This window comes from Scleropages formosus, chromosome 20 (assembly GCF_900964775.1).
Source record: "Scleropages formosus chromosome 20, fSclFor1.1, whole genome shotgun sequence".
In the NCBI taxonomy this organism is placed as follows: Eukaryota; Metazoa; Chordata; class Actinopteri; order Osteoglossiformes; family Osteoglossidae; genus Scleropages; species Scleropages formosus.
Genome location: NC_041825.1, coordinates 2,004,152 through 2,027,488, shown reverse-complemented (window position 1 = coordinate 2,027,488; position 23,337 = coordinate 2,004,152). Strand labels below are relative to the sequence as shown.

Here is a 23,337-nt window from a genome sequence, read left to right as displayed (position 1 = left end):
AGGAAACCAGAGCACCCAGTAGAAACCCACACGGACATAAACTCCATAAAGACTGAGCGGGGATTAAACCCACGTTCTCTTGCTCCACCCAGGGACTGTGAGACAGCAGCGCTACTCGCTGTGCCGCCAGTGCTTCGCTCCCCCGTTTTGGTGTCAGACACAATTTCCCAGGAAAAACACAAAAAACCAGGCGATCTCGCAGTACAGGTGTTGATTTAGCAAAAGCCATATCTGTCCCTTTCTCACCTTTCTCATGTGCTTTCTTGCACAAACGCACACACGTTGCGTCTGCAGCCCTCTCTCCTTTGCGCATTGACACTAACGGTAATTGGAAGGCTGCTGTTGGGCATCGGCATCAGAGCACATTGTGCAGGTGGAACAGAAACCTCACGTGTCATTGACTCCCAGCCAGTTTCTCTTGGTGCTTCGCTGAACCGGCTGCGAATAGAATTCACGGAGAGTCGGACGTTAATTTCGGCACAGCGGGTAGCGCTGGTGCCCCGCGGCTCCTGGGCTGCGGTTTTGATCCGGGGTTCAATCCTCCCCTCGCCTGAGTGGAGACTACATGTTGGGCCATGTTCGCACGTTCACAAGAACGCGATGGTAAACCATTTCCCTACCCTCCCGTGCAGCGGTTGCCACGACTCGATCTTGACTTCGCGGCACTTGCCCAGTGAGGGCCGGCGCTGAGGTTTCTGACAAGAATCCGTTTAGCACAGACTTCTCTTTGCAATTTAATAAAGGTACACGTGTGTATATATGGAAAAAAGTGTATCTTTTTTATATAGCTACGTTATGAAGATTATGAAGAAGGGAAAATAAAACTGAATTTATAAATAAATAAAATTCTGTATAAGTATAATTTTTGATGTCACTATTTCTGATGACAAATATGTGGGCATTATATATTTGCACAGAACACACCTTCATACTTTACCAATTGAAAAAGGTCTGAAAACTAAACTTACAGTCTGGAGTTAAGAGAATACGTCCAATTTACCGCGTTGACCGACAGTTTGTTTCATAGAAAATTTTACCGACAAAACTGCAAGATTTCAAAGACACAGGGTGGCAATCTGCATACGGTGTGCATGTAAGGTGTCAGATCTTCAATTTCCTATTAAAACTTTGCATTATAAACAAATTTTCTTTGATCTTTTTTTTTTTCCAACGTTAGTTGATTTTTCGATTTTTAGTAGCTAAATTCGAAACCCTCAAACTGCGGTGCCTCAGGCAATTGCCAAGGTTTGCCGAATTATAAAACCTGCCCTGCACATCAGATCGTTTTTTGTAGCAACTCACCGACTTGTCTGCCCATCGATGACTCTCTGCCGATGCTACCTCTAGCATTTTTCTGTTGACCTTTGCTTCCAACCTGTACACAGCCATAGTTCCTGCCTCCCTATCACGCACTCCAGGTGCTGTCCCTGGGGGCGGATGTGCTGCCCGAGTACAAACTGCAGACCCCACGCATTCGCAGATGGACCATCCTGCACTACAGCCCCTTCAAGGCATCGTGGGACTGGGTCATCCTGCTGCTGGTCATCTACACGGCCGTCTTCACGCCGTACTCTGCTGCCTTCCTGCTCAACGAGCAAGAGCACTCGCGCCGGCGTACCTGCGGCTACATCTGCGACCCGCTGAACGTAGTGGACCTCGTTGTAGATGTCATGTTCATCGTGGACATCCTCATCAACTTCCGCACCACCTACGTGAACCACAACGATGAGGTGGTCAGCCACCCGGGCCACATCGCAGTGCACTACTTCAAGGGCTGGTTCCTCATCGACATCGTTGCTGCCATCCCCTTTGACCTGCTCATCTTCCGCTCTGGATCTGATGAGGTAGGCAGGGATCCTAGGGACAAACATGATTTAGTTTAAAATGTCACCATTCACCAACATTCTGGTCAGTATTTTGGTCAAGTGAAAAAGGAACTGAAACCCTTGCATAATCTATACATCTATACATCACATAAAGCTATAGTGAATTGAAAGTTTTTCTTCTTTCATCAACAGCTCGTGCAAGGCAGGCTCTCATTGCTCCTCTATACTGAAAACACTGGGTGGACAGGACAGGACAGGACAGGACGTCGGCTTATTTTATCGTCTTTTATTGTATGAAGCTACATTATAATTGTCTACTATGAAATGACAGGAAATTCTAAGAAAATGCAGTGTTTCCCATCTCCTACTCAATGTGTTATGCTCTGCTTTACATGGAGACAAGACAGGACTGCGTTACTTTGTGTGTTACATCTGTGCTTCAAGAGCCAAATGAGGATGAAACGGAGAACTAGAGAAGGAAGAATGAGTCGCATAAAGTATTACAGTTGTTGCACAGTATTACAAATACACATCCCGATTGTATTTTACTGGCCACGAGGAAGTGACCGATTCATCTTGTAACCAGCGACTAATTGTGACCAATTGTCACCCATTTGTCAGCTACACTTTTGCGTTTTGCTGCCAACTAATGGCAGAATAGGGAAATGCAGACCATTTTCACTGCGCTCTAGAAAAGCCTCGGAAAACCGAAACGCGAAGAAAATGCTCTTAAATCCACTCAGAAATGTTGGTGCCTTCGAAAATTCCCAGGCGAGTCGACGGGAGGTTGGAGACATTTTGAGGAACGCGTAAGGTTCGCGACTCTCACGGAAAAAAACTGGCTTCCTCCATCCGAAAACGCCGAATTTCAATCGCGTACACATCACTTAAGCTTTAGATACGTTACGTGTTCATTGTGCCTTCTTTTCCTGCTGTTGTGTCTTATGAGGTCTCAAGCAATGTCTTATTTGTCTCATTCACCATTTTTAAGCCCCAGACTACGACTCTGATAGGGCTGCTGAAGACGGCCCGGCTCTTGCGACTGGTGCGTGTAGCGCGGAAGTTGGACCGCTACTCGGAATATGGAGCGGCTGTTCTCTTCTTGCTCATGTGCACCTTTGCTCTCATCGCCCATTGGCTGGCCTGTATTTGGTACGCCATCGGCAACGTGGAACGGCCCTACATGAAGACCGGCTGGCTGGACAACCTGGCCGACCAGATCGGCAAACAGTACAATGACAGCGACTCCAGCTCTGGGCCATCCATAAAGGACAAGTACGTGACGGCGCTCTACTTCACCTTCAGCAGCCTGACTAGTGTGGGCTTCGGCAACGTCTCACCAAACACCAACTCTGAGAAGATCTTCTCCATCTGTGTCATGCTTATTGGCTGTGAGTTTTTATTCCCAAAACACTTTGCACAGGTACTTGCTGAATAATGATCACCTGAGTTTATGCAAACCTAACTGAAGAGAACCAGACAACCAATTCTTATAGGACAGCACCCCAGTCATAGTACGATACCATGGAAAAAGAAATGGCAACTAAATAGATATGCATCAGAGAACCCAGTTCTGATGGTGAACTCCGTGAGGAATCCTGTATGACTCACAGTTTTGGTTTCACATGTGAATGTATCCCATTTTATATGAAAGTGTTCATCCTTGTTCGTCTCCGCTCTCGATTATAACTACATCGGTTCGTCATGTTACAGATTTTCTGAGATTTCAGGATTTCTCACTTCATTCCTTTACTTTTAATCGTGAATGTAAATGTAATTGCTTCGTATTCGTCATCACACACACACACATTTTCAGAACCGCTTGTCCCATACAGGGTCGCGGGGAACCGGAGCCAACCCGGTAACGCAGGGCGTCATCATATTCTTTAAAATTCCTGGGTTTCGCAGAGCGACAACGGCCTGCATTTCCAGGCGTCACCACTAGTTGGCAGCAAAACGCGCTTGAATAGAGTAGAAATACAGTAGTAGGACCACCTTCATTCCGCTGTGTTTAGAGGTGGTCTTTGCTGTTGCTGGATGTCAGTCATCAGCAAAAAGGTGAGGAACACTCTACATATTTGTAGAATGAATCTGTTAGCAACAGGCAAAGGGCTTGTGGAGAAAACATTCTTATTTTCAGTCACTTAATATTAGTTTCAATTTTAATATAACTATACTCAGTATTTTAGGGGGGCGTGGTGACACTGTGGGTTTGGCCGGTGCCCGCTATGTGGCGGGTTTGGGGTTCGAGCCCTGCTTGGGGTGCCTTGTGACGGACTGGCGTCCCGTCCTGGGTGTGTCCCCTCCCCCTCCGGCCTTACGCCCTGACTTGCCGGGAGAGGCTTCGGCTCGCCACGACCCCCGCTCGGGACAAGCGGTTGTTGACGTTGATTACTCAGCATTTTTACAGAAACGTACCCCCATAAATAAATCAAGGGTTCTGTGTTTTATTAAGCATTTATTGATGGAGTAGGTGGTCAATAAAGCTGATAGACAAGTAGCCCCAAACTGGTGAACTTTGGACATGTTCATGGAGCTAACAAGTCAACAGTATTGAATAAGGGGTCATGGAGGTGACATTTTAATGTTCAGTTTTAATATTAAGCTGATTTGAAGCAGCTAAAAATAATAAAAGTGTTCAACAGCGATGCAGTGGTGTCACACCACGTCGCGTTACGTGTTACGCTGCCTTATGCCATTTGCTTCCAGGATATAGCAGAACTTCATGACCCTGTACTAAACAATCAGTTATTAATAACTTGTGGGTGGAAGCGTTACAAAGTATTATTTACTTAAAGCATCGTGTTTGTACGTCCAGGGCTCTATATTGCTTTTAAGATTCACTCGACTGATCACCGTCACCCTCTATTTCAGCACTCATGTACGCCAGCATCTTTGGAAACGTGTCGGCCATCATCCAGCGTCTGTACTCGGGGACGGCCCGCTACCACACCCAGATGCTGCGGGTCAAAGAGTTCATCCGTTTCCACCAGATCCCCGCGGGTCTGCGCCAGAGGCTGGAGGAGTACTTCCAGCACGCCTGGTCCTACACCAACGGCATCGACATGAACGCAGTGAGTCCTCTGGGGGACGTTAACGGACAGCTGGTACCGTGGTGAATATAACTGCTGCCTACGGGCCCAAAAGGTAGCAGGTTTGAATCCCACCTCCTGCTGTAGTATCCTTGAGTAAGGTACTTTATTTATTTATCAGACACTTTTCTCCAAAGCAACTTCCAATGAACTATGTGGTGTTATCAGCCGACACACCTTATTCACCAGGGTAACTTACACTGCTAGATACGCTACTTACACTGGGTCACTCATCCATACATCAGTGGAACACACACTCTCTCTGTCACTCACACACTATGGGGGGGGCCTGAACAGCATGTCTTTAGAGTGTGGGAGGAAACCAGAGCACCCAGAGGAAACATGCAAACTCCACACAGACCGAGCGGGGATCGAACCCACATCCTCTCGCACAACACGGGCGCTGTGAGACAGCAGCGCTACTCTCTGTGCCACCATGTTGCCCTTACCTACCCTAAACTGCTCCAGTAAAGTTACCCAAATGTGTAAAAGGGTAACTAATTGTAAGTTGCTTTGGAGAAAGTGTCAGATAAATGTAAATGTGAAACACATCCAGCAGTAAATGCCTACAAATGCAGCACACACTGAACTAAACAGAGCGCAATAGGTGCCATTGAGGTAAGTACTGGCAGGTTGCTGGTTCAAGCCCCAATCCCTAGTACTATACTGCTGTGGTGCCTTTGTGCAATACACTTACCCTAAATTACCACAGTGAAAGCACCCAGCGGGGCAAATGGATCCGGGGCTGTGCGCGCTTCAGATGCGCACCAAACACACACACCCACACACACAGACCCTGAGAATAAGCCAGTTCATTGTCTGCAAATTTAGATTCCTACAAGCAAATCTCCATCCTCTTTATTACCGACTTATTTCTGGAATAATCCAATATTCAGTTTTGATACACATTTACTAATCGCCTCGTCCTAAGAACTTCAAACTGTAGACCGATTTGTCAGAAAGCGGCGGCCAGCGTATCCCTGTCTTTTTTTCCATTATCCTCATGTTCGTAATAAATATCGACACGCACGTCTGAACTAAGTTCACCGCGGTAAGCGGTGCCACACAAGCCCGTTGGCGGTAAATCTCCGCAGTAAACGTAAGTGTCGTGCCCCGAACGCGGTGCCACCGTTTCCGGCGAGCGGCTCAGCTGTGCGCCTCCTTCCTCCCGTGCTCCGGATGCAGATGCGCCCACGGCCGTTCCTCCTGAAGGTGCCGAGCCGTTTCCGTGTCGCCGCAGGTGCTGAAGGGCTTCCCCGAGTGCCTGCAGGCCGACATCTGCCTGCACCTGAACCGCAGCCTGCTGCAGCACTGCAAGGCCTTCCGGGGGGCCCCCAAGGGCTGCCTGCGGGCGCTCGCCGTTCGCTTCAAGACGACGCACACGCCGCCCGGCGACACCCTGCTGCACCACGGCGACGTCATCGGCGCGCTTTACTTCGTCTCCCGCGGCTCCATCGAGATCCTGCGCGGCGACGCGGTGGTGGCCATCCTGGGTGAGCTCTTCCTCTTCCTCGCACCGGTTGCGCTCGCGCTCCGCCCGTTTGGTCCGTGAAGCCGCGACGGAACTTCCCCTGCGGTACCACAGGCTGCGAGAGTCATCAGTATGGACTGGACGTAGCTCTTGGTTTGCCATCGTACACATCACGGAAGTTTCTGGACACAGATAAGGGTAGCATCTGTTTTTCCCAGTAAGATTCCACTTAAAAAGCATTTTACTAAGTAAAGGGGTCGGCACGGCGACACAGTGAGTAGCCCTGCCGTCTCGCAGCACCTGGGTGGTGGCAGAGGACGTGGGTTCAATCCCCGTTCGGTCCGTGTGGAGTTTGCATGTTCTCCTCTGAGTGCTCTGGTTTCCTCCCACACTCCAAAGACATGCTGTTCAGGTTCACCCATAGCGTGTGAGTGACAGAGAGAGTGTGTGTTCCAGTGATGTATGGTTGAGTGACCCAGTGTAACTAGTGTATCTAGCAGTGTAAGTCACCGCGGTAAATAAGGTGTGCGGGCTGATAACACTACATAGTATCCATTGTAAGTCGCTTTGGAGAAAAGTGTCTGATAAATCAGTGTAAATGTGTGTTATGTGATAATACTGTACAAGTTTGTGTAATGAAAATATCTGAGCCATACGATGCTGTGGTTTAATTAACATTATGGCTCTTTTGGTCTGACCCTCCGCTCGTGTTCCTTGTAGCAGAACTCGTAGATGATGAAACCACCGAGCGCTTGGACAGTCTTTGCAGTCTCTTTCAGGGAATACATTTGTATTTATTCATTTCGCTGATGCTGTTCTCCAGAGTGGTTTTCCACGATTTACCCATTTCTATAGCGCTGTCATTTTTGCTGGAGAAATTTTTTTAGGGTAAAGTACCTTGCTCAAGGGCACGACCACAGGCGGCGAAATTCGAACCTGGGACCTTCGGAGCCACGGCTGGCAGCGCTAACCTCTACGCTACCTGCTGCCCCGGGAGTTCAAACACGTGATCCAGATCAAGTTTAGAGACTTAAAACTTTTACTTATTTATTTCCTGCCACTTGAAGCCCTTGGGAGACGTGAGGTGTGAGCGCCGTCAGGGCTTTAACAAGACCATCAGCTGAGGACACAGCGATCCCCCGTGGAAGCGCCGTACCGCCCCCTGGAGGCCGCCGCAGGAGCCGCGGCGCCGCTGCGTTCGCTCTCACCTTGGTGGCCGCGTGCGGAGGAGAACTTGACCGAGGTCCTCGGAGATGCAGTCCAGCCTTTGGCACGATGGAAACAGTCCATTTTCACATTGCACTCTCCGCTTCCCTGAGACCAGTTGTGAGCTTCACAGCTTGTTGGAACACAGCAGCGTATTTACAGTTATCCATTTATAGCCGACACTTTTCCTCAAAGCAACTTGGTAATTTTACTGTATGGATTTGGGATGAGTATCTCATTCAAGGCTTAGAGCAAGAGGTGGGATTCAAACCTGGGTCCTTTGAATGCGAGGTTGCTTCTCTAACCACTACGCCCCGTGCTGCCCAAACCGCATCGTTCTGGGATTTGTTCTTTTCGTTTCGCTTCTTCAAATCATCGCTCTTATTCTTTTTGTATATTGACCATCGGTCCTCTTCCTCACCCCCCCGCAGGGAAGAATGACATCTTCGGGGAGCCCATCAATCTGTACGGACGACCCGGCAAGTCCAACGCGGATGTTCGCGCGCTGACCTACTGTGACCTCCACAAGATCCAGAGGGATGCCCTGCTGGAGGTGCTGGACATGTATCCAGGATTTTCCAGCAGCTTCTGGAGCAACCTGGAGCTCACACTTAACCTGAGAGATGTGAGCATCACCACCTGGAGGCAGGAAATTCATGCAGAATCGCACATAAACGCAGTCATTTTCATTTAGTCATTTATCTAATGCTTTTTCTCCAAAGCAGCTTGTAATTATTTCCCCATTTATACAGCTTGGTAATTTTACTGGAGCAACTTTAGGATAAGTGCCTTGCTCAAGGGTACTACAGCTGGAGGTGGGTTTCAAACCTGCAACCTTGTGGGTCCAGAGGCAGCAGCTCTCGTCACTACACTACCAGCTGCCCGGCATTAAAATTTCCTGCTCGATCCAATATGTGGTTCCAGCAGAACTTTCTACAATTTTTCTTATTCAAAAACAATTTATTTTTTATTTATTCCGAAGTACAGAAGATCTTTGTTTCAACCATTTTGTTATTTATTCAGTAGTCATTCATTTATTTACTATATATTGTCTGTATCTTGTTGTTTTTTAAAATGTTTTACTGTTCAAAATGCATGAAAAGTATTTATTCCCTGGGGGGGGGGCCCTGAATGTTCAGAAACACGCTCTTCGGTCACCGGGGAGCATCTCAGCGTGTTTGTGTGTACCGTGGTAACACGCGTGCCTTTGTGTAGCTGTCCCACAAATGACCTGTGTGTATCAGGTAGACGGAGTTAACGAGTCATTCAGCGAAAACTCGGACTGCAGATGCCGGAGAACCTCTTTACGGCACCGCAATCGACCCGGTAAGTTGGGGCGTTCCTCTGCACTCGCGCACGCGCGTTAATCCATTCAGCTGACACTTTTCGCCAAAGAAACTTACAACATTAAGCCACTTACACTGATTTACCCATTTATACAGCTGGGTAATTTTACTGGAGCAATTTATGGTAAGTACCTTGCTCAAGGGTACTATAACTGAAGGTGGGGATTTGAACCTGCAACCTTTTGGGTCCAAAGGCAGCAGCTGTAAACAGTACAGAATGAGGTGACACAGAGTTGTACTTTATGACTTCTGCTGAAACGAATCTAATATAAGTGGATTTTCAATATAAATTCGGAAAACCTTCTGATGGAAGTCTGTAGTTGAGTGCAATGAAATCGCTGTAATATGCAAATTACTGACAATTATTTTTGAAAATTTTGCTTCTACAGAATTCCCGCTGACTGTAGTAATTGAGTCTGGCCCTGGTTTGTAGATGGAACGGACCGCGACGATTCGCACCCCGACCCGTCTTGCCCCGCTTCGGGCGGCCACCGGGGGGCGCTGTGTCCTCGCTGGGAGGAGCTCACCTGCAGCAGTAGTTCCTGCTCATCATCCAGCGAGGATGAAACGAAGCCCCCGGGGCGAAGCGGGGCGGAGCCGTACCCCCGAAGAAACGAAGGTCGCCGCTGCCCGCGCGAGGCGGTCGCCCTGCTGCCCCCTAGCGGCAGCGCCACCGCCGCCGCCGGCCTGGGTGGCCACCGTAACCGCGGCAACCCCTTCAGAGGTACCCAGCCGAGAGACTCCAAACGTTTGCTTTCCTCTGAGTCCGAGACAACAGCAGCGCCCCCTACAGCGTTCCCTGATCGCTACAGGTCCCGGCGCGGACGTGCCGGAGCTGTACCAGTTGTGGCCAGAACGTCCTTCCGGCACTTTCCCGGAGGCCGCGCGTCGCTTCTCCTTGGTGCACCGCGCCTGCCGTGGGCCCCTGAGCCCAGAGGAGGGGCCCGGGGAGCTGGAGTCTCGGCTGGAGCTGCTGCAGTCCCAGCTCAACAGGTGGGTTGGGAGGGGGGAACTCTGGGCACGTTATAGAGTGAGGTAGCGCAGGGGTTAGAGCTGCTGCCTTTGGCGCCATAGGCTGTAGGTCTGAATCCCAGCTCCAGTACCCGTGAGCACGGTACTTACCCTAAACTGCTCCAGTAAAGTTACCCAGTTTGGAGCAAAGTGTCAGACGAATGCGACGTCGTCACTTTTTCATCCCCGTTATGAGTTTTCATAAAGCGCCGCAGATTAATGCGACCGAAGGGGGTGCGTTGTGGATGTTCCGCCAGCCGAGTGCTGTGCAAATTTTCCGGGTTCCGTGGAAACGTTACATTTACATGTACATTTATTAATTTAGCAGACACTTTTCTCCAGAGCGAAAATACAATTTGCGCAATAGATTTAACACAAGTTCATTCGTTTACGTGACACGTTTTTCCAAAGCAGCTCACACTGTTGACATAATTATTGACCCGTGATTTTACGAGAGCAATTTAGGGTGAGCATCTTGCTCAAGGGTACTACAGCAGGAGATGGGATTCGAACCTGCAACCTTGGGGTCCAAATTATGCAGGTGCAGATGAGTGGATGTCTCAGGAGCGTGTGTGCAGTATGGGAAGGGTGTACAGCACAAAGGACGTGCAGTGCTCTTTCACCTATACGGTATATGAATATTCCTAACTGACCATTTACGGTAAAATGGAACAGGAGTTAGAAGCTGTTATTATTAAACCAGCAGGAATCTGAGAGCTTCGGGGAAGACAGTGACACCGTCGTCCCCTCCTCTCTGCGTCCACTTGCAGGCTGGAGATGCGAATAATGGCCGACATCAGCATGATCCTTCAGCTGCTCCAGAGGCAGATGGAACCGGTGCCACCGGCGTACAGCACGGTGCTGCCCGGCCCCCGCCCTCCCCTTCGGAACGGCCTCTACGGCACCGGGACGCTGCCGTCGCACCGCACGGTCACGGCCGCCCCCGCGTCGCTGGACCCGCGGACGTCACGCAAGCAGGTACCCACGCCCACCTCCCCCGAAATGGGGGGGGGGGGGGGGCACACACCCTGGACAGGATGCCGCAGGGCATCCGAAGCTATCCCTGGCCAGACTCGCTGCGCCACCGCGCACCCCCCTCCCCCATTCAATTTAATTCGGTTCAGTTGAACAAAATCAATTCTGTTAAATTCAGTTCTGCTCAGTTCAGTCCGGTTCATGCACACATTGAGCGAAACTGCTTGTCCCGAGGGGGGGGGGGGAATCACGGTGAGCCCGAGCCTAACCCGGCAACACAGAGCGTAGGGCTGGAAGGGGAGGGGACACACCCAGGACGGGACGCCGGTCTGTCGCAAGGCACCCCAAGTGGGATTCGAACCCCAGAGCCGCCAGAGAGCGGAACCCGGCCAAACCCACTGCGCCACCGCATCCCCTTCTCAGTCCTGTTCAGTTCAATTCAATATCAATTCAGTTTATTTTTATAGAGCACTTTTCACACATTGACACAGAGCGCTGAATAAAGGATCAGAGAGATATTACAAATAAAATGTTGGCTATACATTAAATTACTACAATAAATATTTAATTATTAAAGATGTAAGTAAGAAAACCGGCCGTGGAGGAAAGGAACCAAAAAACTCCCGACTGGAAGGCAAGGGAGAAAAAAAAAAAAAAAAAAACTCTTGGCATTCGAGTGTCAATGGTTACCGCCCCGGGTTGGACCGGGTCCTGCTCTCCAGTGGGCTCCGGTTCCCCGTGACCCCGTATGGGACAAGCGGTTCAGAAAGAGTGTGTGTGTGTGTGCGTGTGCGTGTGTGTGTGTGTGTGTGTGTGTGTGTGTGTGTGTGTGTGGTTACTGCGCCCCCCCCGGCCTTCTAGAATTTTTCAGTCAATTTCCAGCTATTTGTAACACTGCTGCTAAGTGCTAAGAACTTGTTATGCCTGTGCAGATATATCAGTTCTTCAGGTCAACTTGACCATATAGTATGGATGTACGTGGACCGTAATGTATTCCACCATGAGACATCCCGTTTGTCCCAAAATCATTTGCCCATAACGCACTGCGGTTGCAATACCTGTGGCGCCAGGCCATGAGGGCAGCTCCACCCCACCGTGGAATGTGGCTTCCATAATCCCATTTGATAGCGTTTGAAAAGAGGGACGGACGTCCGCAGGTTTCCACCCGTTGCCGGTGGAACACTTGTCCGATGCACAGCGGCAGCGTACGGATCGAAGTGGCCGAGCTGCTCTGTGGGTGGTCTCACTTCTTCACGTCACCGTAACGTTGAGCGTGAATCCAAAGCAAACTTCGAAGAAGATGCATACGAGACCGATGACTTGCTTCATGTCCCAGCAGAGCCCTGACAAGTTCTACACCAAGTCCCGAGACTCCCTGTCCAGCAGCGTCCTCCTTACCGTGGCCTCGGATGAAAGTATGTCCCCCAAGACGGAGCGGACCCCGGCTACGGGTCCGAGCAGCCCCGAGCCCTTCTCGTCCGTGGGCACACCTGGACTCTGCGCAAGCGTGCGCTTCCCCTCCCTCCCCGGGGGCCTGGAACCCACTCCTGGGTCACCTCTAATGCAGAGGCACGTCTCGGACCCCGTCCTGCCCAGAAGCTAGAGCTGTGAACCCCAGCAGTGTCCCTCCTCTACCTTTACACAAGAACAGTAAAAGCATGCAGAACAACCTATTTATAGATGACCGTTTGCAGAGCCACTTGTAACAGTTTCTGCCAGTACAGCAGCCTCTGAATGCGAGCCACCGGACTGCAGCTCCTCTTCTGTCGGACGGGACGAGACAGCAGGGTCCCGGCCACTCGTGCATCTCAACAGTGTCTCTCCGTGCATCCTGAAGTACGTCAGATCAGCTTGAGTTTTACCCTGGTTTATCGAGAGCGAGTGTATTGAGGGACTTTGTTCAGGTCGCTCCAGGTAGTGTAGCCCTGTAGGGGAGAAGCGGTTTGGGAGGGAGGTACGGGTGGATTGACAGGTGGACAGACAGACAGACAGACAGACAGACAGAAGGATGGATGGCTGGATGGACAGAGTCCTCCTTTGAGTAATAAGACTCAATCTATGCCATCTCAACTTAGTGAACAGACAGCTTTGATCTCACATCCACCACTCGTTTGTCCTTCTGACAGCCCCAGTTCCTCCTACTGTACTTAAGAATTTGTACTCTGGGGTCTTTTTTCCGTGGAATAATCAGCCATATTGTCCACTGGACTCCAGCAAGGTGATAGATCAGTTTTGGGTATATTGATCTTGAGATGACATTTATTACTTTTCAGTATCACTGCTAACACTTTGCAGTGTCTCAGGTGTGAATTGCGTAGAAAAGCCCACGTCCCACAGCAGGTTACGTTGGAACTTCCTACAGAAGTTCTGCCTTTCTGTAAAACTGTCGTCTTCCAAACTCTGAAAAACTTTGGAAGCTGCATTGTATACGTCTAAGTTAACACCCAGGTATGAAATTAAAGAATCTCTGGTGCCATTATGGGATCACGGATGATGAATGTCATGCACAGCTGTGACATAGAGGTCCGGGGAGTGTCATACCTGCATCTCCGTGTCACAAGTGTCTTTCTAATGCCCTTTTCCTGTTCCTGTACTTCAGTAGGCAAGTGAATGTACTACATTACTCCTTTACTGTATTTCAAGATTTTTCAAAGCACGATCAATTTTTTTTTAGGCCAAACTGACTAAAAATACAAAAAAAAAAAAAACATCTGAAAATCAATGCTGGCTTTCTTCACTCTTTCACACTCATAATACACCATTCATCTGGAAACCTCATTCCATATACTGTGTTGCATCAATTCCAAACACAGAGAGGAGCATCAGAAACACACACTCTGCTGCAGCACGTGCTTCTGTCCTGCGTTTACAATAAATACCATTAATGTAGTGCTTTTTCATGCAGCTTCTTCCTCTTACATTTACATCTGAACATTTCCGCTCTGTGTATGAGCACATGTCCAAGTTAAAGGTTTGTCAGTATCTTCTTTCATTGATTGGATTACTGTTTAACTTGGATTATATTTAGTTTCAGTTTTCTATATTGCAATAAACTTAACAAATACTGAACAAGAGCTGCAAATCAGAGCTGCGAAGGAGCTAAAAACACAACAAATTTTTCACTCTTCACCAAACAAAACTTGTCTCAGTGACTTGAGGACAACGGAGTCTTACCTGTTAACCTCTCTTACCACACAGAAAACTTCAGTCCTATAATGTGGAGGGAATGCAGCTCACTTCGATTCATATGGGGGGGGGGATTAAAAAACAGGTTCTTAGAAAAGAAGATTTATTCTGTGCAGTAAATGAAGAGGTGTGACAAGTTATTAAAACGCCACTTTGAAGATGATTTCAGGACTGACCGTACAGGGAAATGCTGCTGAAAAGATGCAGATGTGGACTGATCCGAGTGGACCGTGGCAACGGCGACTGGGGGCTCAGGAGGAAGTGGATCGCTGGGGCCCAACATGGGGGCAGAAGGCACAACACCTACCGCAAGGATCCTTTACCACCCAGAGTCAATCATTCAGCTCATCCTGGGATGATGTGTCAGCTGATGAAGTCTCTCACCATCCGGTTCACCTGCAAACAGCTCTGCTCACACCTGGCGATGTGCTCCGTAGGAAATACGGCTACATACCGTCGCACAACATGTTCTGCAACGGCTAAGTGAGCATTCAGTACCCTTAACATTCAAGAGTTGAGCACAGCTGCGTTTTGTCAATATTACGAAGTACTTCAACTGACAGAATGTGCTATTTGTATTTCAATCCATACAGCAACGTTAATATTCTAACCTAAATTATTCTGTGATTTTATACTCTCTGGCTTCTCAGCCATTCCTAAAGCAACACAGCAATAGAACAATAATAGTCAAAAGCATTACGATACATATATATATATATATATATATATATGTATATATGTATATATAAAAAAACAAAAGCACTACAAACACCAAGGGGTTCACCGATACACAGAGCATGTTAAACAGTCTGGGATCATCAAGGAAACCAAAACCAAAGAAACCAATGTGTTTTACAATAAAACCAGATGGACACTAAACACTCTCAGCACTGAAAAAAGACACAAGTGTGTTGTAATGTGTAATGTGTTGGAGCTCCACCACAAGCTACCTCAACTACTTTTGAACCCATTCTTGTGTAGGACCCATTACATATTGGACAAGTTCAGTAGTTGCTGCTCAGTTCGGACACCCAACTGGTTACCCTTCCACTGTCTGGTTTCTTCCCACAGTCATGGTGGGAATAAGCGCAATTAATGTCATAAACAGGTTTTCAGTTACAAAAATTAAACAAACACTTTCTATATGAACTTTGGCTCCTAAAGAACAGAGAACTTATTTTTCTACCACAGAAATTTGTCTTAAGGGCATAGTTAAAATGAAAATACACGATATCGCCACTGGCAGTACAAGGAACCCCTTTCCTATGAAAAAGTAAACGATTATAGATTAAAATTGACAACATGTGGATCTACGGCTTGTATGGCAACTCGGCCGAATGTGTCGTCGAACATTCAAACTTGGTGCGTGTGGCGGCTACATGTTGACTTAACTGACTTTCCGGCTGCTTCGATATGTACAGTCCAGTGTGAAAAGGTACAACGCTGCCAATTATGCTTCATAAGTCATTTCACTGGACTGATTTGGAAAAATTACGACTCCTGCTACTGCTAGAGATTCGCTGTTCCTGCCAAAGGGGCCGGCTCCTAAGGTCACTGCGGACTCTTCTGCAGCCATAATACTGAAGCGAACAAGGCGAATGTTTCAGCCCTCCAAAAGAGAGCAGTAAGGAGTCCCGCAGCAGCACAGCACTGTTCTGCATAGTTATTACTTGAAAAATTAGGGGAGTGACTGGCTCTCGAGGAACGCTGCACACCATTGTTTCACAGAGACTGCAGACTTCAACAGCAAAGACCGTCGAACGGAACAGGCGGTCTTCAAGGCCCAAACTCAACATGAGATACCCAACGTGACACATACACACTTTAAACACAGAAATATTAAATAGAAACATGAATATTTACAATAATAATGAAACATTTCAATACGCGCAAAACCAATATTAAAATGCAATGAGTGCGTTCCAGAACATACCGTGCGACAGAGGAACAACCTGCCATAGCTGTACTGAAAGCCCAGCATATTCTGTAGCTGCTCCATCTGTTCTCCTCCGACACTTCCACCGAACAGCGGTGCTCCCACCTTCCCATGAACCATTTTGGCAACTAAACCCTGAGGATTTCCAAACAGTTGTTGTAGCAGATAGCGATCCAGTCTGGCTGTGTGGAGGCCCACTGCACGTTGTTAATCTCCCCTTCGGCGGTGTAGGCCAGGATGGGATCCTCGATCGCTCTCGGCATCTGCTGGATGTCCCAGATCAAGGCCTGGTGGTCATCCGCTATTGTACAGGTGAGGAAGGGATTCGCATTAAGACAAAGCACTGCTCAAAGAGCTCGAACATGTTAAAAGAATACCTGGACCCAACCGGACTAATTACTTTCTCACCACATGCAATCTACTTAAGAACTCCGCTCATGGAGACACTTGCATAGCGATTATTTATCCTATGTGAGGGAAGTCTGACAAGGTTAGACCCAAGTTACAGGGTAACGAGACTAATATTGGAGCAGAAATTATTAAATCTTCAAATACTTGTAACCGACTTCAAAAGGACCACAATCCCTCTGCTTTATCATTTTAAGAAGCTATTTTAACTGAATGTTACTAAGCTGTGAAGCACCGTTTTTGTACTTGAAGATTAAAATAAAGTATTGTGGGACTGTACGCATTCCCATCACACAGACTGAGACATCGCAGCTAACTGCCAGCATCTTACACGCAGGACTTCCTCAAACAAGAGGTAATGCTGCAATCAACTTCTTCAAGCACGTTCACGTTTACATTTAAATTGCGTTCTAGCCAAATATGTTTGGCTACGAAAGGGCGAGAAGGCATATGAGACATCCAGCAATGCCTCACCAGCGGTGCAAATGTGGCAGGATGAGTGTGGCGCCCAGGCGATGCCGTTGACACAAGCGCGATGGTTGTTGAGTCGGGCCACGGGTGTGCAGGGGACGCGCACATCCAAGATAACCACCTGAGAGACAGATATACATTTTAGGTGCCACTCAGCAGGTACCAGTGAGTCGTACAGAGACAAAAGCTGCGAGGCTGGAGCGGAGATTCACCTCCATGCCGTCCATGGCCATTGTGGCCAGGTAGTTGGGGTCCTGCTTGTTCCAGCAGAGACGCAGGAGGGGGTGGTGCTGGGGGTCCTCGTAGATAATTGTGCTGTGCTCAAGGTGCCTCAGATCAAACATGCGCACTGAGCCGTCCGCCCCGACGGACGCAAACATGTCTCGGCCCCCCCCAGCCCTGCTGAACGCAATGTCATAGACCTGCAAAGAAACACACACAGTGACCAACAAGTCAGACAATGACACAAACTCAGTGAAAACTTCCATCACACTGAACCATGAAGCAAAGAAACCGTAAAGCCTACAGAGAATTTTATTGTTCCTCCAGTTCACACAAGCCAACTGCTCACACTTCCTATTGTTACAAACGTTCAAATTAAGACATTTTGAACGTGTGACATTTTCCGGTTTATTTATTCCTTTTACATTGTACTGTTTCCGTCCCTATATTTTATAAGTTTCTTTCTGTTGCAGAACAAAAATTACCTGTGTTTCTGCTTTCCACCATTGGCTGGCAGCAAGCAGGACTCGGGTGCAGTGGGCCCCTTCTTACGTTTCGCTATTCGGAAAATTCGTAACTACGTGCAGCTACTTGTGTAGCGCGTAGCAAAATAGTGCTCTGGGACAAAACGGCCCATGAGAATCGCGCGTCTGTATCTGCATCTCTCCGTCCGTTGGTCAAATGCACTTTTATTTACTGTGACTGTATTGTACGTTGCGTTTGCCACGTGAATACAGCACCAACTTGGCTTTTTGACTGTCTCTCGGCCGGGGTACATCATACATGTGTCTGGGCATTTTGAGTCCCCGACAGAGTTATATAATAAACACAGTAAAGAACTGTGGTTAAAAGCTCTCACTCTAATTTAATTTTAACTTTAACGTAGCTCAAACATGATAAAAATGTAAAAATATCTTACAAAGTACACACACCTTACTATAGCTATATCCAACACTTTTACTTAACCTTACCCTTACTTGTTTCATTAAGCTTTTACTGAGAGTGCACATAATTACATTTACATTTAATCATTTAGCAGAAGCTTTTCTCCAAAGTGGTGTCCATCTCAGAGAACAATACAAAAGGTGTATTACATCATGTAGCCAAATTACATCATTATATAATGAAGCTGAAAGTGGCGTGAAGGTGACAAATACTGAACATGCATATCAGATGAATCGATTAACAGCAAGGTTGTGGAGATGGCAGTTATATTTCCAGTAATTTTAAATGAGCTTTAAGTTATTAAAAAGTAGCAAAAGTGTTGCACTGCGATCTACTGGCATCAGGTCTCACGCTGTATCATTTGCCATTATATGGTGGCACGGTGGCACAGAGAGTAGTGCTGCTGTCTCACAGCGCCTGGGTGATGTGAGAGAAGGTGGGTTCAATCCCCGCTCAGTCTGTGTGGAGTTTGCATGTTCTCCCCGTGTCTGCGTGGGTTTCCTCCGGGTGCTCTGATTTCCTCCCACAGTCCAAAGACATGCTGTTCAGGTTCACCCATAGTGTGTGAGTGACAGAGAGAGAGTGTGTTCAACTGATGTATGGATGAGTGACCCTGTGTAAGTAGTGTATCTAGCAGTGTAAGTCACCTTGGTGAATAACATGTGTGGGCTGATAACGCTACATAGTATCTACTGTAAGTCACTTTGGAGAAAAGCATCTGCTAAGTGAATAAATGTAGTTTTGTTTGAAATTTTCCTTTTTTAATGGAGCCCAATCTGTTAAAAACTGGACAGCTGTATGTATTATTTGGCCTTTACCGAATGTGATGTAAAAGCAATTCTGGAGTTACACAGCAGACTTCTGGTCCTAAATGTATTAGTAAGCAAAGGACTCGGATGTAATGCATTTGTATTCCAGACAAGTATTGTCATTAATTTCATTCAAACGAGAATTAACCGAATCCCACTTCTGTCATGCCTAACCATGTGACCACCGCAGTGCTCTCACCTCCTTGTCATGCGCAATGAGCTGGGTCTTCACATGACCAGACACGAGGTTAACGCGGCCCAACACTTGGCCTGTCTCCAGCCCCCAGATGGTGCAGGTGGTGTCAATGCTTGAAGTGCCTGCAGATGGAACAACTGGAATGTAAAAACACTGAAACCTGTGTACTTTCACAGGACAAGAACTAAGGGCCCACAAGACAGGTGTCTTTTAAGTGGGTCTCACCCAGAAGGTTGGGATCCACCTCGTTCCAATCAAAGGAGGTGAGGGGTGCGCAGAAATCAGAGTTCTTGTTGTTGTTGAGCAGGCACTCTAGACGGGTCTCTGTGTCACTGACCTGAGAGAAGAGGAGGGGTCATAACAAATGCAAACGGGTAAGGCCCATCAACAATCGCAAAGGACGGCAGCATCACAAACACACCCTCCAGATGCGCAGGTAGTCACCACTGGTGGCCAGCAAGTCGGGATACACTCCCTTGGTATCGGGGATCCACATAATCTTCGTGGTGGGGTACGGGTGATCGAATGTGTTCCTGCACACAAACTCCGAGCTCTCCTCCTCCAGGCCCACTAGTTGCACCTAGAAGAACACGCAAGGGTCACCGCTGAGGTCATTTGCGCTATCATTTCGCAGTCATGCTCTAAAAACTAAGGAAACTGAAGAAATTCAGCTGTGTGCTCAAAAACAAGACCACTACACATCAATGTGATTTTTAACCTGTTACGTTTTTAACTCCAGTTGTTTCAACTGCAACTCTTCTTCACTAAAATTGCTTGCCAGCCCTGGCTTTTACTCTTTTCTCCAAAACACCTTAGATTTACCAATTTATACAAGTGGACAATTTTTACTATAGCAATTCAGGGAAAGCACCTTGCTCAAGGGCACTGCAGCAGGAGCGGGATGCGAACCAGGGTGCTCTTAGTGCAAGCCAGAAAATATAACTGCTATGCTACCATATGAGGAGCACACAAATTAACATGGATCAAACAGATAAAAAAAAAATACCTAGAAGTTAATGTACGCCAAATACTGCTGATTTATTGATACATTATCTGTATCAATATTTTTTATGCTGGATACTAACTACTTAACACTTATTGTTCGGCTGAGTTTCCATACAAGCCGTAGATCCACACATCGTGAACGTTAACGTATAACTGTTCACCGAATGGAAGAGCAGCCCAAATTAATGAAAAAACTACTACTGACATAACAGCAGAAATTAGGACTGAAGCATGAATTACTATGTTCTGTAATGAGGTCATGGGAAAATAAAGGTTGTGATGAGAGAACAGTTGCTTAGGGGATGTGTGGGGTGTGTGTTTGATTGAATATGAAGATGAGCAAGTGTGTGTGTGTGTGTGACTTTGTACCACCTCACTGGTGTCCAGCATGGTCAGACAGGGTGACATGTTGTTATGGCGAATATAAAATGATTGATTTGTGTGTTTGTGCCATCTTGTTGTGCTCCACGGTCAGTTATGATGTGCTGTGAATGATAAGGTGTTGTACCGTGTCTGTGAAGAGCAATGAGTAATTATATATCGAACTGTTAGTGTGAATATAAAAAGAAAATCAAAGTTTGGTATGAGGTTCTCTGATTGAACCTCCAGCTTGTCCACTTCATGGTCATTAACGGTGAAATGAATATTGGCCTGAATATGAAGGGAAAAAAAATACGTGTGTGAGATTTTGCCACTTTATTGCTGTAACTCCACGGCCAATAGTGTCATTGGTGTGCGCATGGAAAGGAAATGAGACTTGTGTTTCTACCACCCTGTTGTTGTACTCCACATGCTGTTAGGATGATGCAGCCATTATAAGTGTGAATATGGACTGAAGATGACTTTTGTGTTTGTGTAGTTTTGCTCAGACTGCCTTCATGCCGCTAAGTCTGTGAATGGTGCCAACAGTGTGAACGTGTGTCAAAAAGGAGCAGTGTTTTTTTTTCTGTGCCACCTCCTTTTTCAAATCTAGGGGTAGTTAGGATGTTATTATTACATTTACATTTATTTATTTAGCAGACACTTTTTACCAATGAACTCTCTGTAATGCTATCAGCCCACACACCTTATTTACCAAAGTGACTTACACTGCTAGATACACTACTTACACTGGGTCACTCATCCATACATCATTATTACAGCTAAATGGGTGGCACAGCAAGTAGCGCTGCTGCCTCTCAGCACCTGGGTGGTGCGAGAGGATGTGGGTTTGATCTCCGCTCAGTCTGTGCGGAGTTTGCATGTTCTCCCTGTGTCTGCTCTGGTTTCCTCCCACACCCCAAAGACATGCTGTTCAGGTTCACCCATAGTGTGTGAGTGACAGAGAGAGAGAGAGAGAGAGAGAGTGTGTGTGTGTGTTCCACTGATGTATGGATGAGTGACCCAGTGTAAGTAGTGTATCTAGCAGTGTAAGTCACCGTGGTAAATAAGGTGTGTGGCTGACAACATTACATAGAGTTCATTGGAAGTTGCTTTGGTCTGGAGAAAGTGTCTGATAAATAAATAAATGTATTATTAATATTAAAGAGAAATGAGCTGAACTGTTCGCAATATGAAGAAAAAATCAGTCGTGTTTTTATTGTCCTTGCAGTCCTCGAGGAGTCAGGGTGATGCTTCCGTTATGAGCGCGAACATAATAAATATACAGACTCAAAAATGACAGTTTAGCGCGTTGTTTGTTTGTTTGTTTGTGTCGCCTTACTGCACGTGCCTCGAGGGCGGAAAACAAGAACAAGGAGCTCGTTGTGGTTCGGCGGTTCTGCTGCGTGGTGTCATTAGTGTGACCGTGAGTGAGCGAGCGCTGAAGTCTGAAGACGAGTTATGTTTGTTTGCTTGCTTGCTTGCTTGTACCACCTTGTTGTTGTACTCCTCCACGAAGCTGCCGAGCGCGAGGCGGAAGCGCTTGTCCGGCCGGACCGTCCAGTTCATGGCGTACACCGTCCACGGCGCCTCGTATTTATAGATCTCCTTTCGCTTCCCGTGCAGCGACATGACCCAAAACCTTTCACAGTATAAGCAGCGACAACGACAACGACGACAAAAACAAAAACGCGAGTTCCACAATGAAGCACTTCCCCAGCAACAGCCGCCTCTCTTCGCGGCGCGGAAACAAAAGGCTAACGGTGGCTAACGAGGCAGCCCGCCGCCCGCGCGCCAAGGCAAATTAATTAAGTTTAAAATGTTCGCTAGCCAAAAAGTGGCGACGATGTTATCTCACACAAAAAGCAAAAAAAAGACGAAGAAAAAGATGCAGTTGTGTTCGGTCCGTGCCGTAGTCAGTGAAGCGTCTGGTTCAACTTTGCTAAGTTAAGAGGCACTCCGTCAGCCAGTTCGCGGGAATTGCTGAGGTAAACAAGCTGGCGCAGTCCGGGCAGCGAATTACTGGCAAAAAAAAAAAAAAAAAAAAAGTTTTTTTTTTCTTTTTTTTTTAAAATTTATTTATTCTCCTTCTGTATCGTCGTTTGTAAACGAAAACAATGCAGTAAATGTGTTGCTGCAGCTGCACAGTGCGGCGCTTCGCTCCACGCAGCAAAACACTCGTGTTCCGGGAAACACACTGACTGCGCACTGCAAATAGGAGAATTTAATCACACAAAAGTCTGCTATTTTCAGCTATAACAATGTCCGTTCGGGTTTGCACAAAGAAACTTGAGTAAAGCAACAACAAAAACGCAAACGCGAAACGCGGGGACTGGGGGTGGGGGGGTTGCCAGATTGTTCTAGAAATTCCCCAAAATGGATACTGTCTCTCTCCTCTTCGTACATCGCCTCAGAGCCTTTTGTTAAAATACAAAAAAATAATATGTCTGTATTGTGACTTTCTACGTCGTTACCTTTTTTCTTATTTGCAAACTGCAATTCATAAAGTAGGTTTAAACCTGTGCGATTCTCTGAAGTTCACGTTTCGTCAGGTGCTCATTGTGATGGAGTTCATCCACAGCAGTTTTTTTATTTCTACGACGCATTTGTACACGGAATACGGTGTTGGATAAGACACTTTTCAACGATTTACCCATTTATGTTCTTAGAGGAGCAGTGTTGATAAAGGCTAATACAATAGGGCCATGCTTAAGATGTGTTAATTTTTTAAAATCCACTTTTCTTAAGAACAGTAATAGTTCACAGGAACAGAAAGGCAGAAACATTGCACTGGGAAATATGGAACATTGTCCACATACATAAAACAAGGGCAGAATGTCAGCTGAATGTCAAAAGGGTCCAATATCGTGTA

General features: G+C 47.1%; 2 protein-coding genes across 3 annotated transcripts in view; one reads left to right on the top strand and one right to left on the bottom strand.

Moving 5' to 3' along the window:
- LOC108919880 (potassium voltage-gated channel subfamily H member 6-like) overlaps positions 1-14,103 on the top strand; it is a 31,402-nt gene extending 17,299 nt beyond the window's left edge. The window contains exons 6-16 of one of the 2 annotated variants that reach the window (XM_029246592.1): positions 1,419-1,844; positions 2,019-2,117; positions 2,818-3,217; positions 4,701-4,900; positions 6,159-6,411; positions 8,027-8,220; positions 8,840-8,921; positions 9,375-9,665; positions 9,754-9,934; positions 10,723-10,930; positions 12,267-14,102. In XM_029246592.1, coding sequence (XP_029102425.1) covers positions 1,419-1,844; positions 2,019-2,117; positions 2,818-3,217; positions 4,701-4,900; positions 6,159-6,411; positions 8,027-8,220; positions 8,840-8,921; positions 9,375-9,665; positions 9,754-9,934; positions 10,723-10,930; positions 12,267-12,530 — 2,598 coding nt within the window. In that variant the 3' untranslated portion in view covers positions 12,531-14,102. Of the gene's footprint in view, positions 1-1,418; positions 1,845-2,018; positions 2,118-2,817; positions 3,218-4,700; positions 4,901-6,158; positions 6,412-8,026; positions 8,221-8,839; positions 8,922-9,374; positions 9,666-9,753; positions 9,935-10,722; positions 10,931-12,266 lie in introns of both variants that reach the window. The other variant, XM_029246591.1, reaches the window with a different exon arrangement.
- A 793-nt stretch (positions 14,104-14,896) lies between these two features.
- dcaf7 (ddb1 and cul4 associated factor 7) lies at positions 14,897-22,781 on the bottom strand. Its single transcript, XM_018726782.2, has 7 exons — positions 21,960-22,781; positions 19,522-19,680; positions 19,326-19,437; positions 19,104-19,222; positions 17,141-17,350; positions 16,932-17,049; positions 14,897-16,350 (listed from the first exon to the last, which is right to left on the bottom strand). The coding sequence occupies exons 1-7, from the start codon at positions 22,095-22,097 to the stop codon at positions 16,178-16,180; spliced, it is 1,029 nt and encodes a 342-aa protein (XP_018582298.1). The 5' UTR covers positions 22,098-22,781; the 3' UTR covers positions 14,897-16,177.
- Positions 22,782-23,337: the final 556 nt, after the last annotated feature.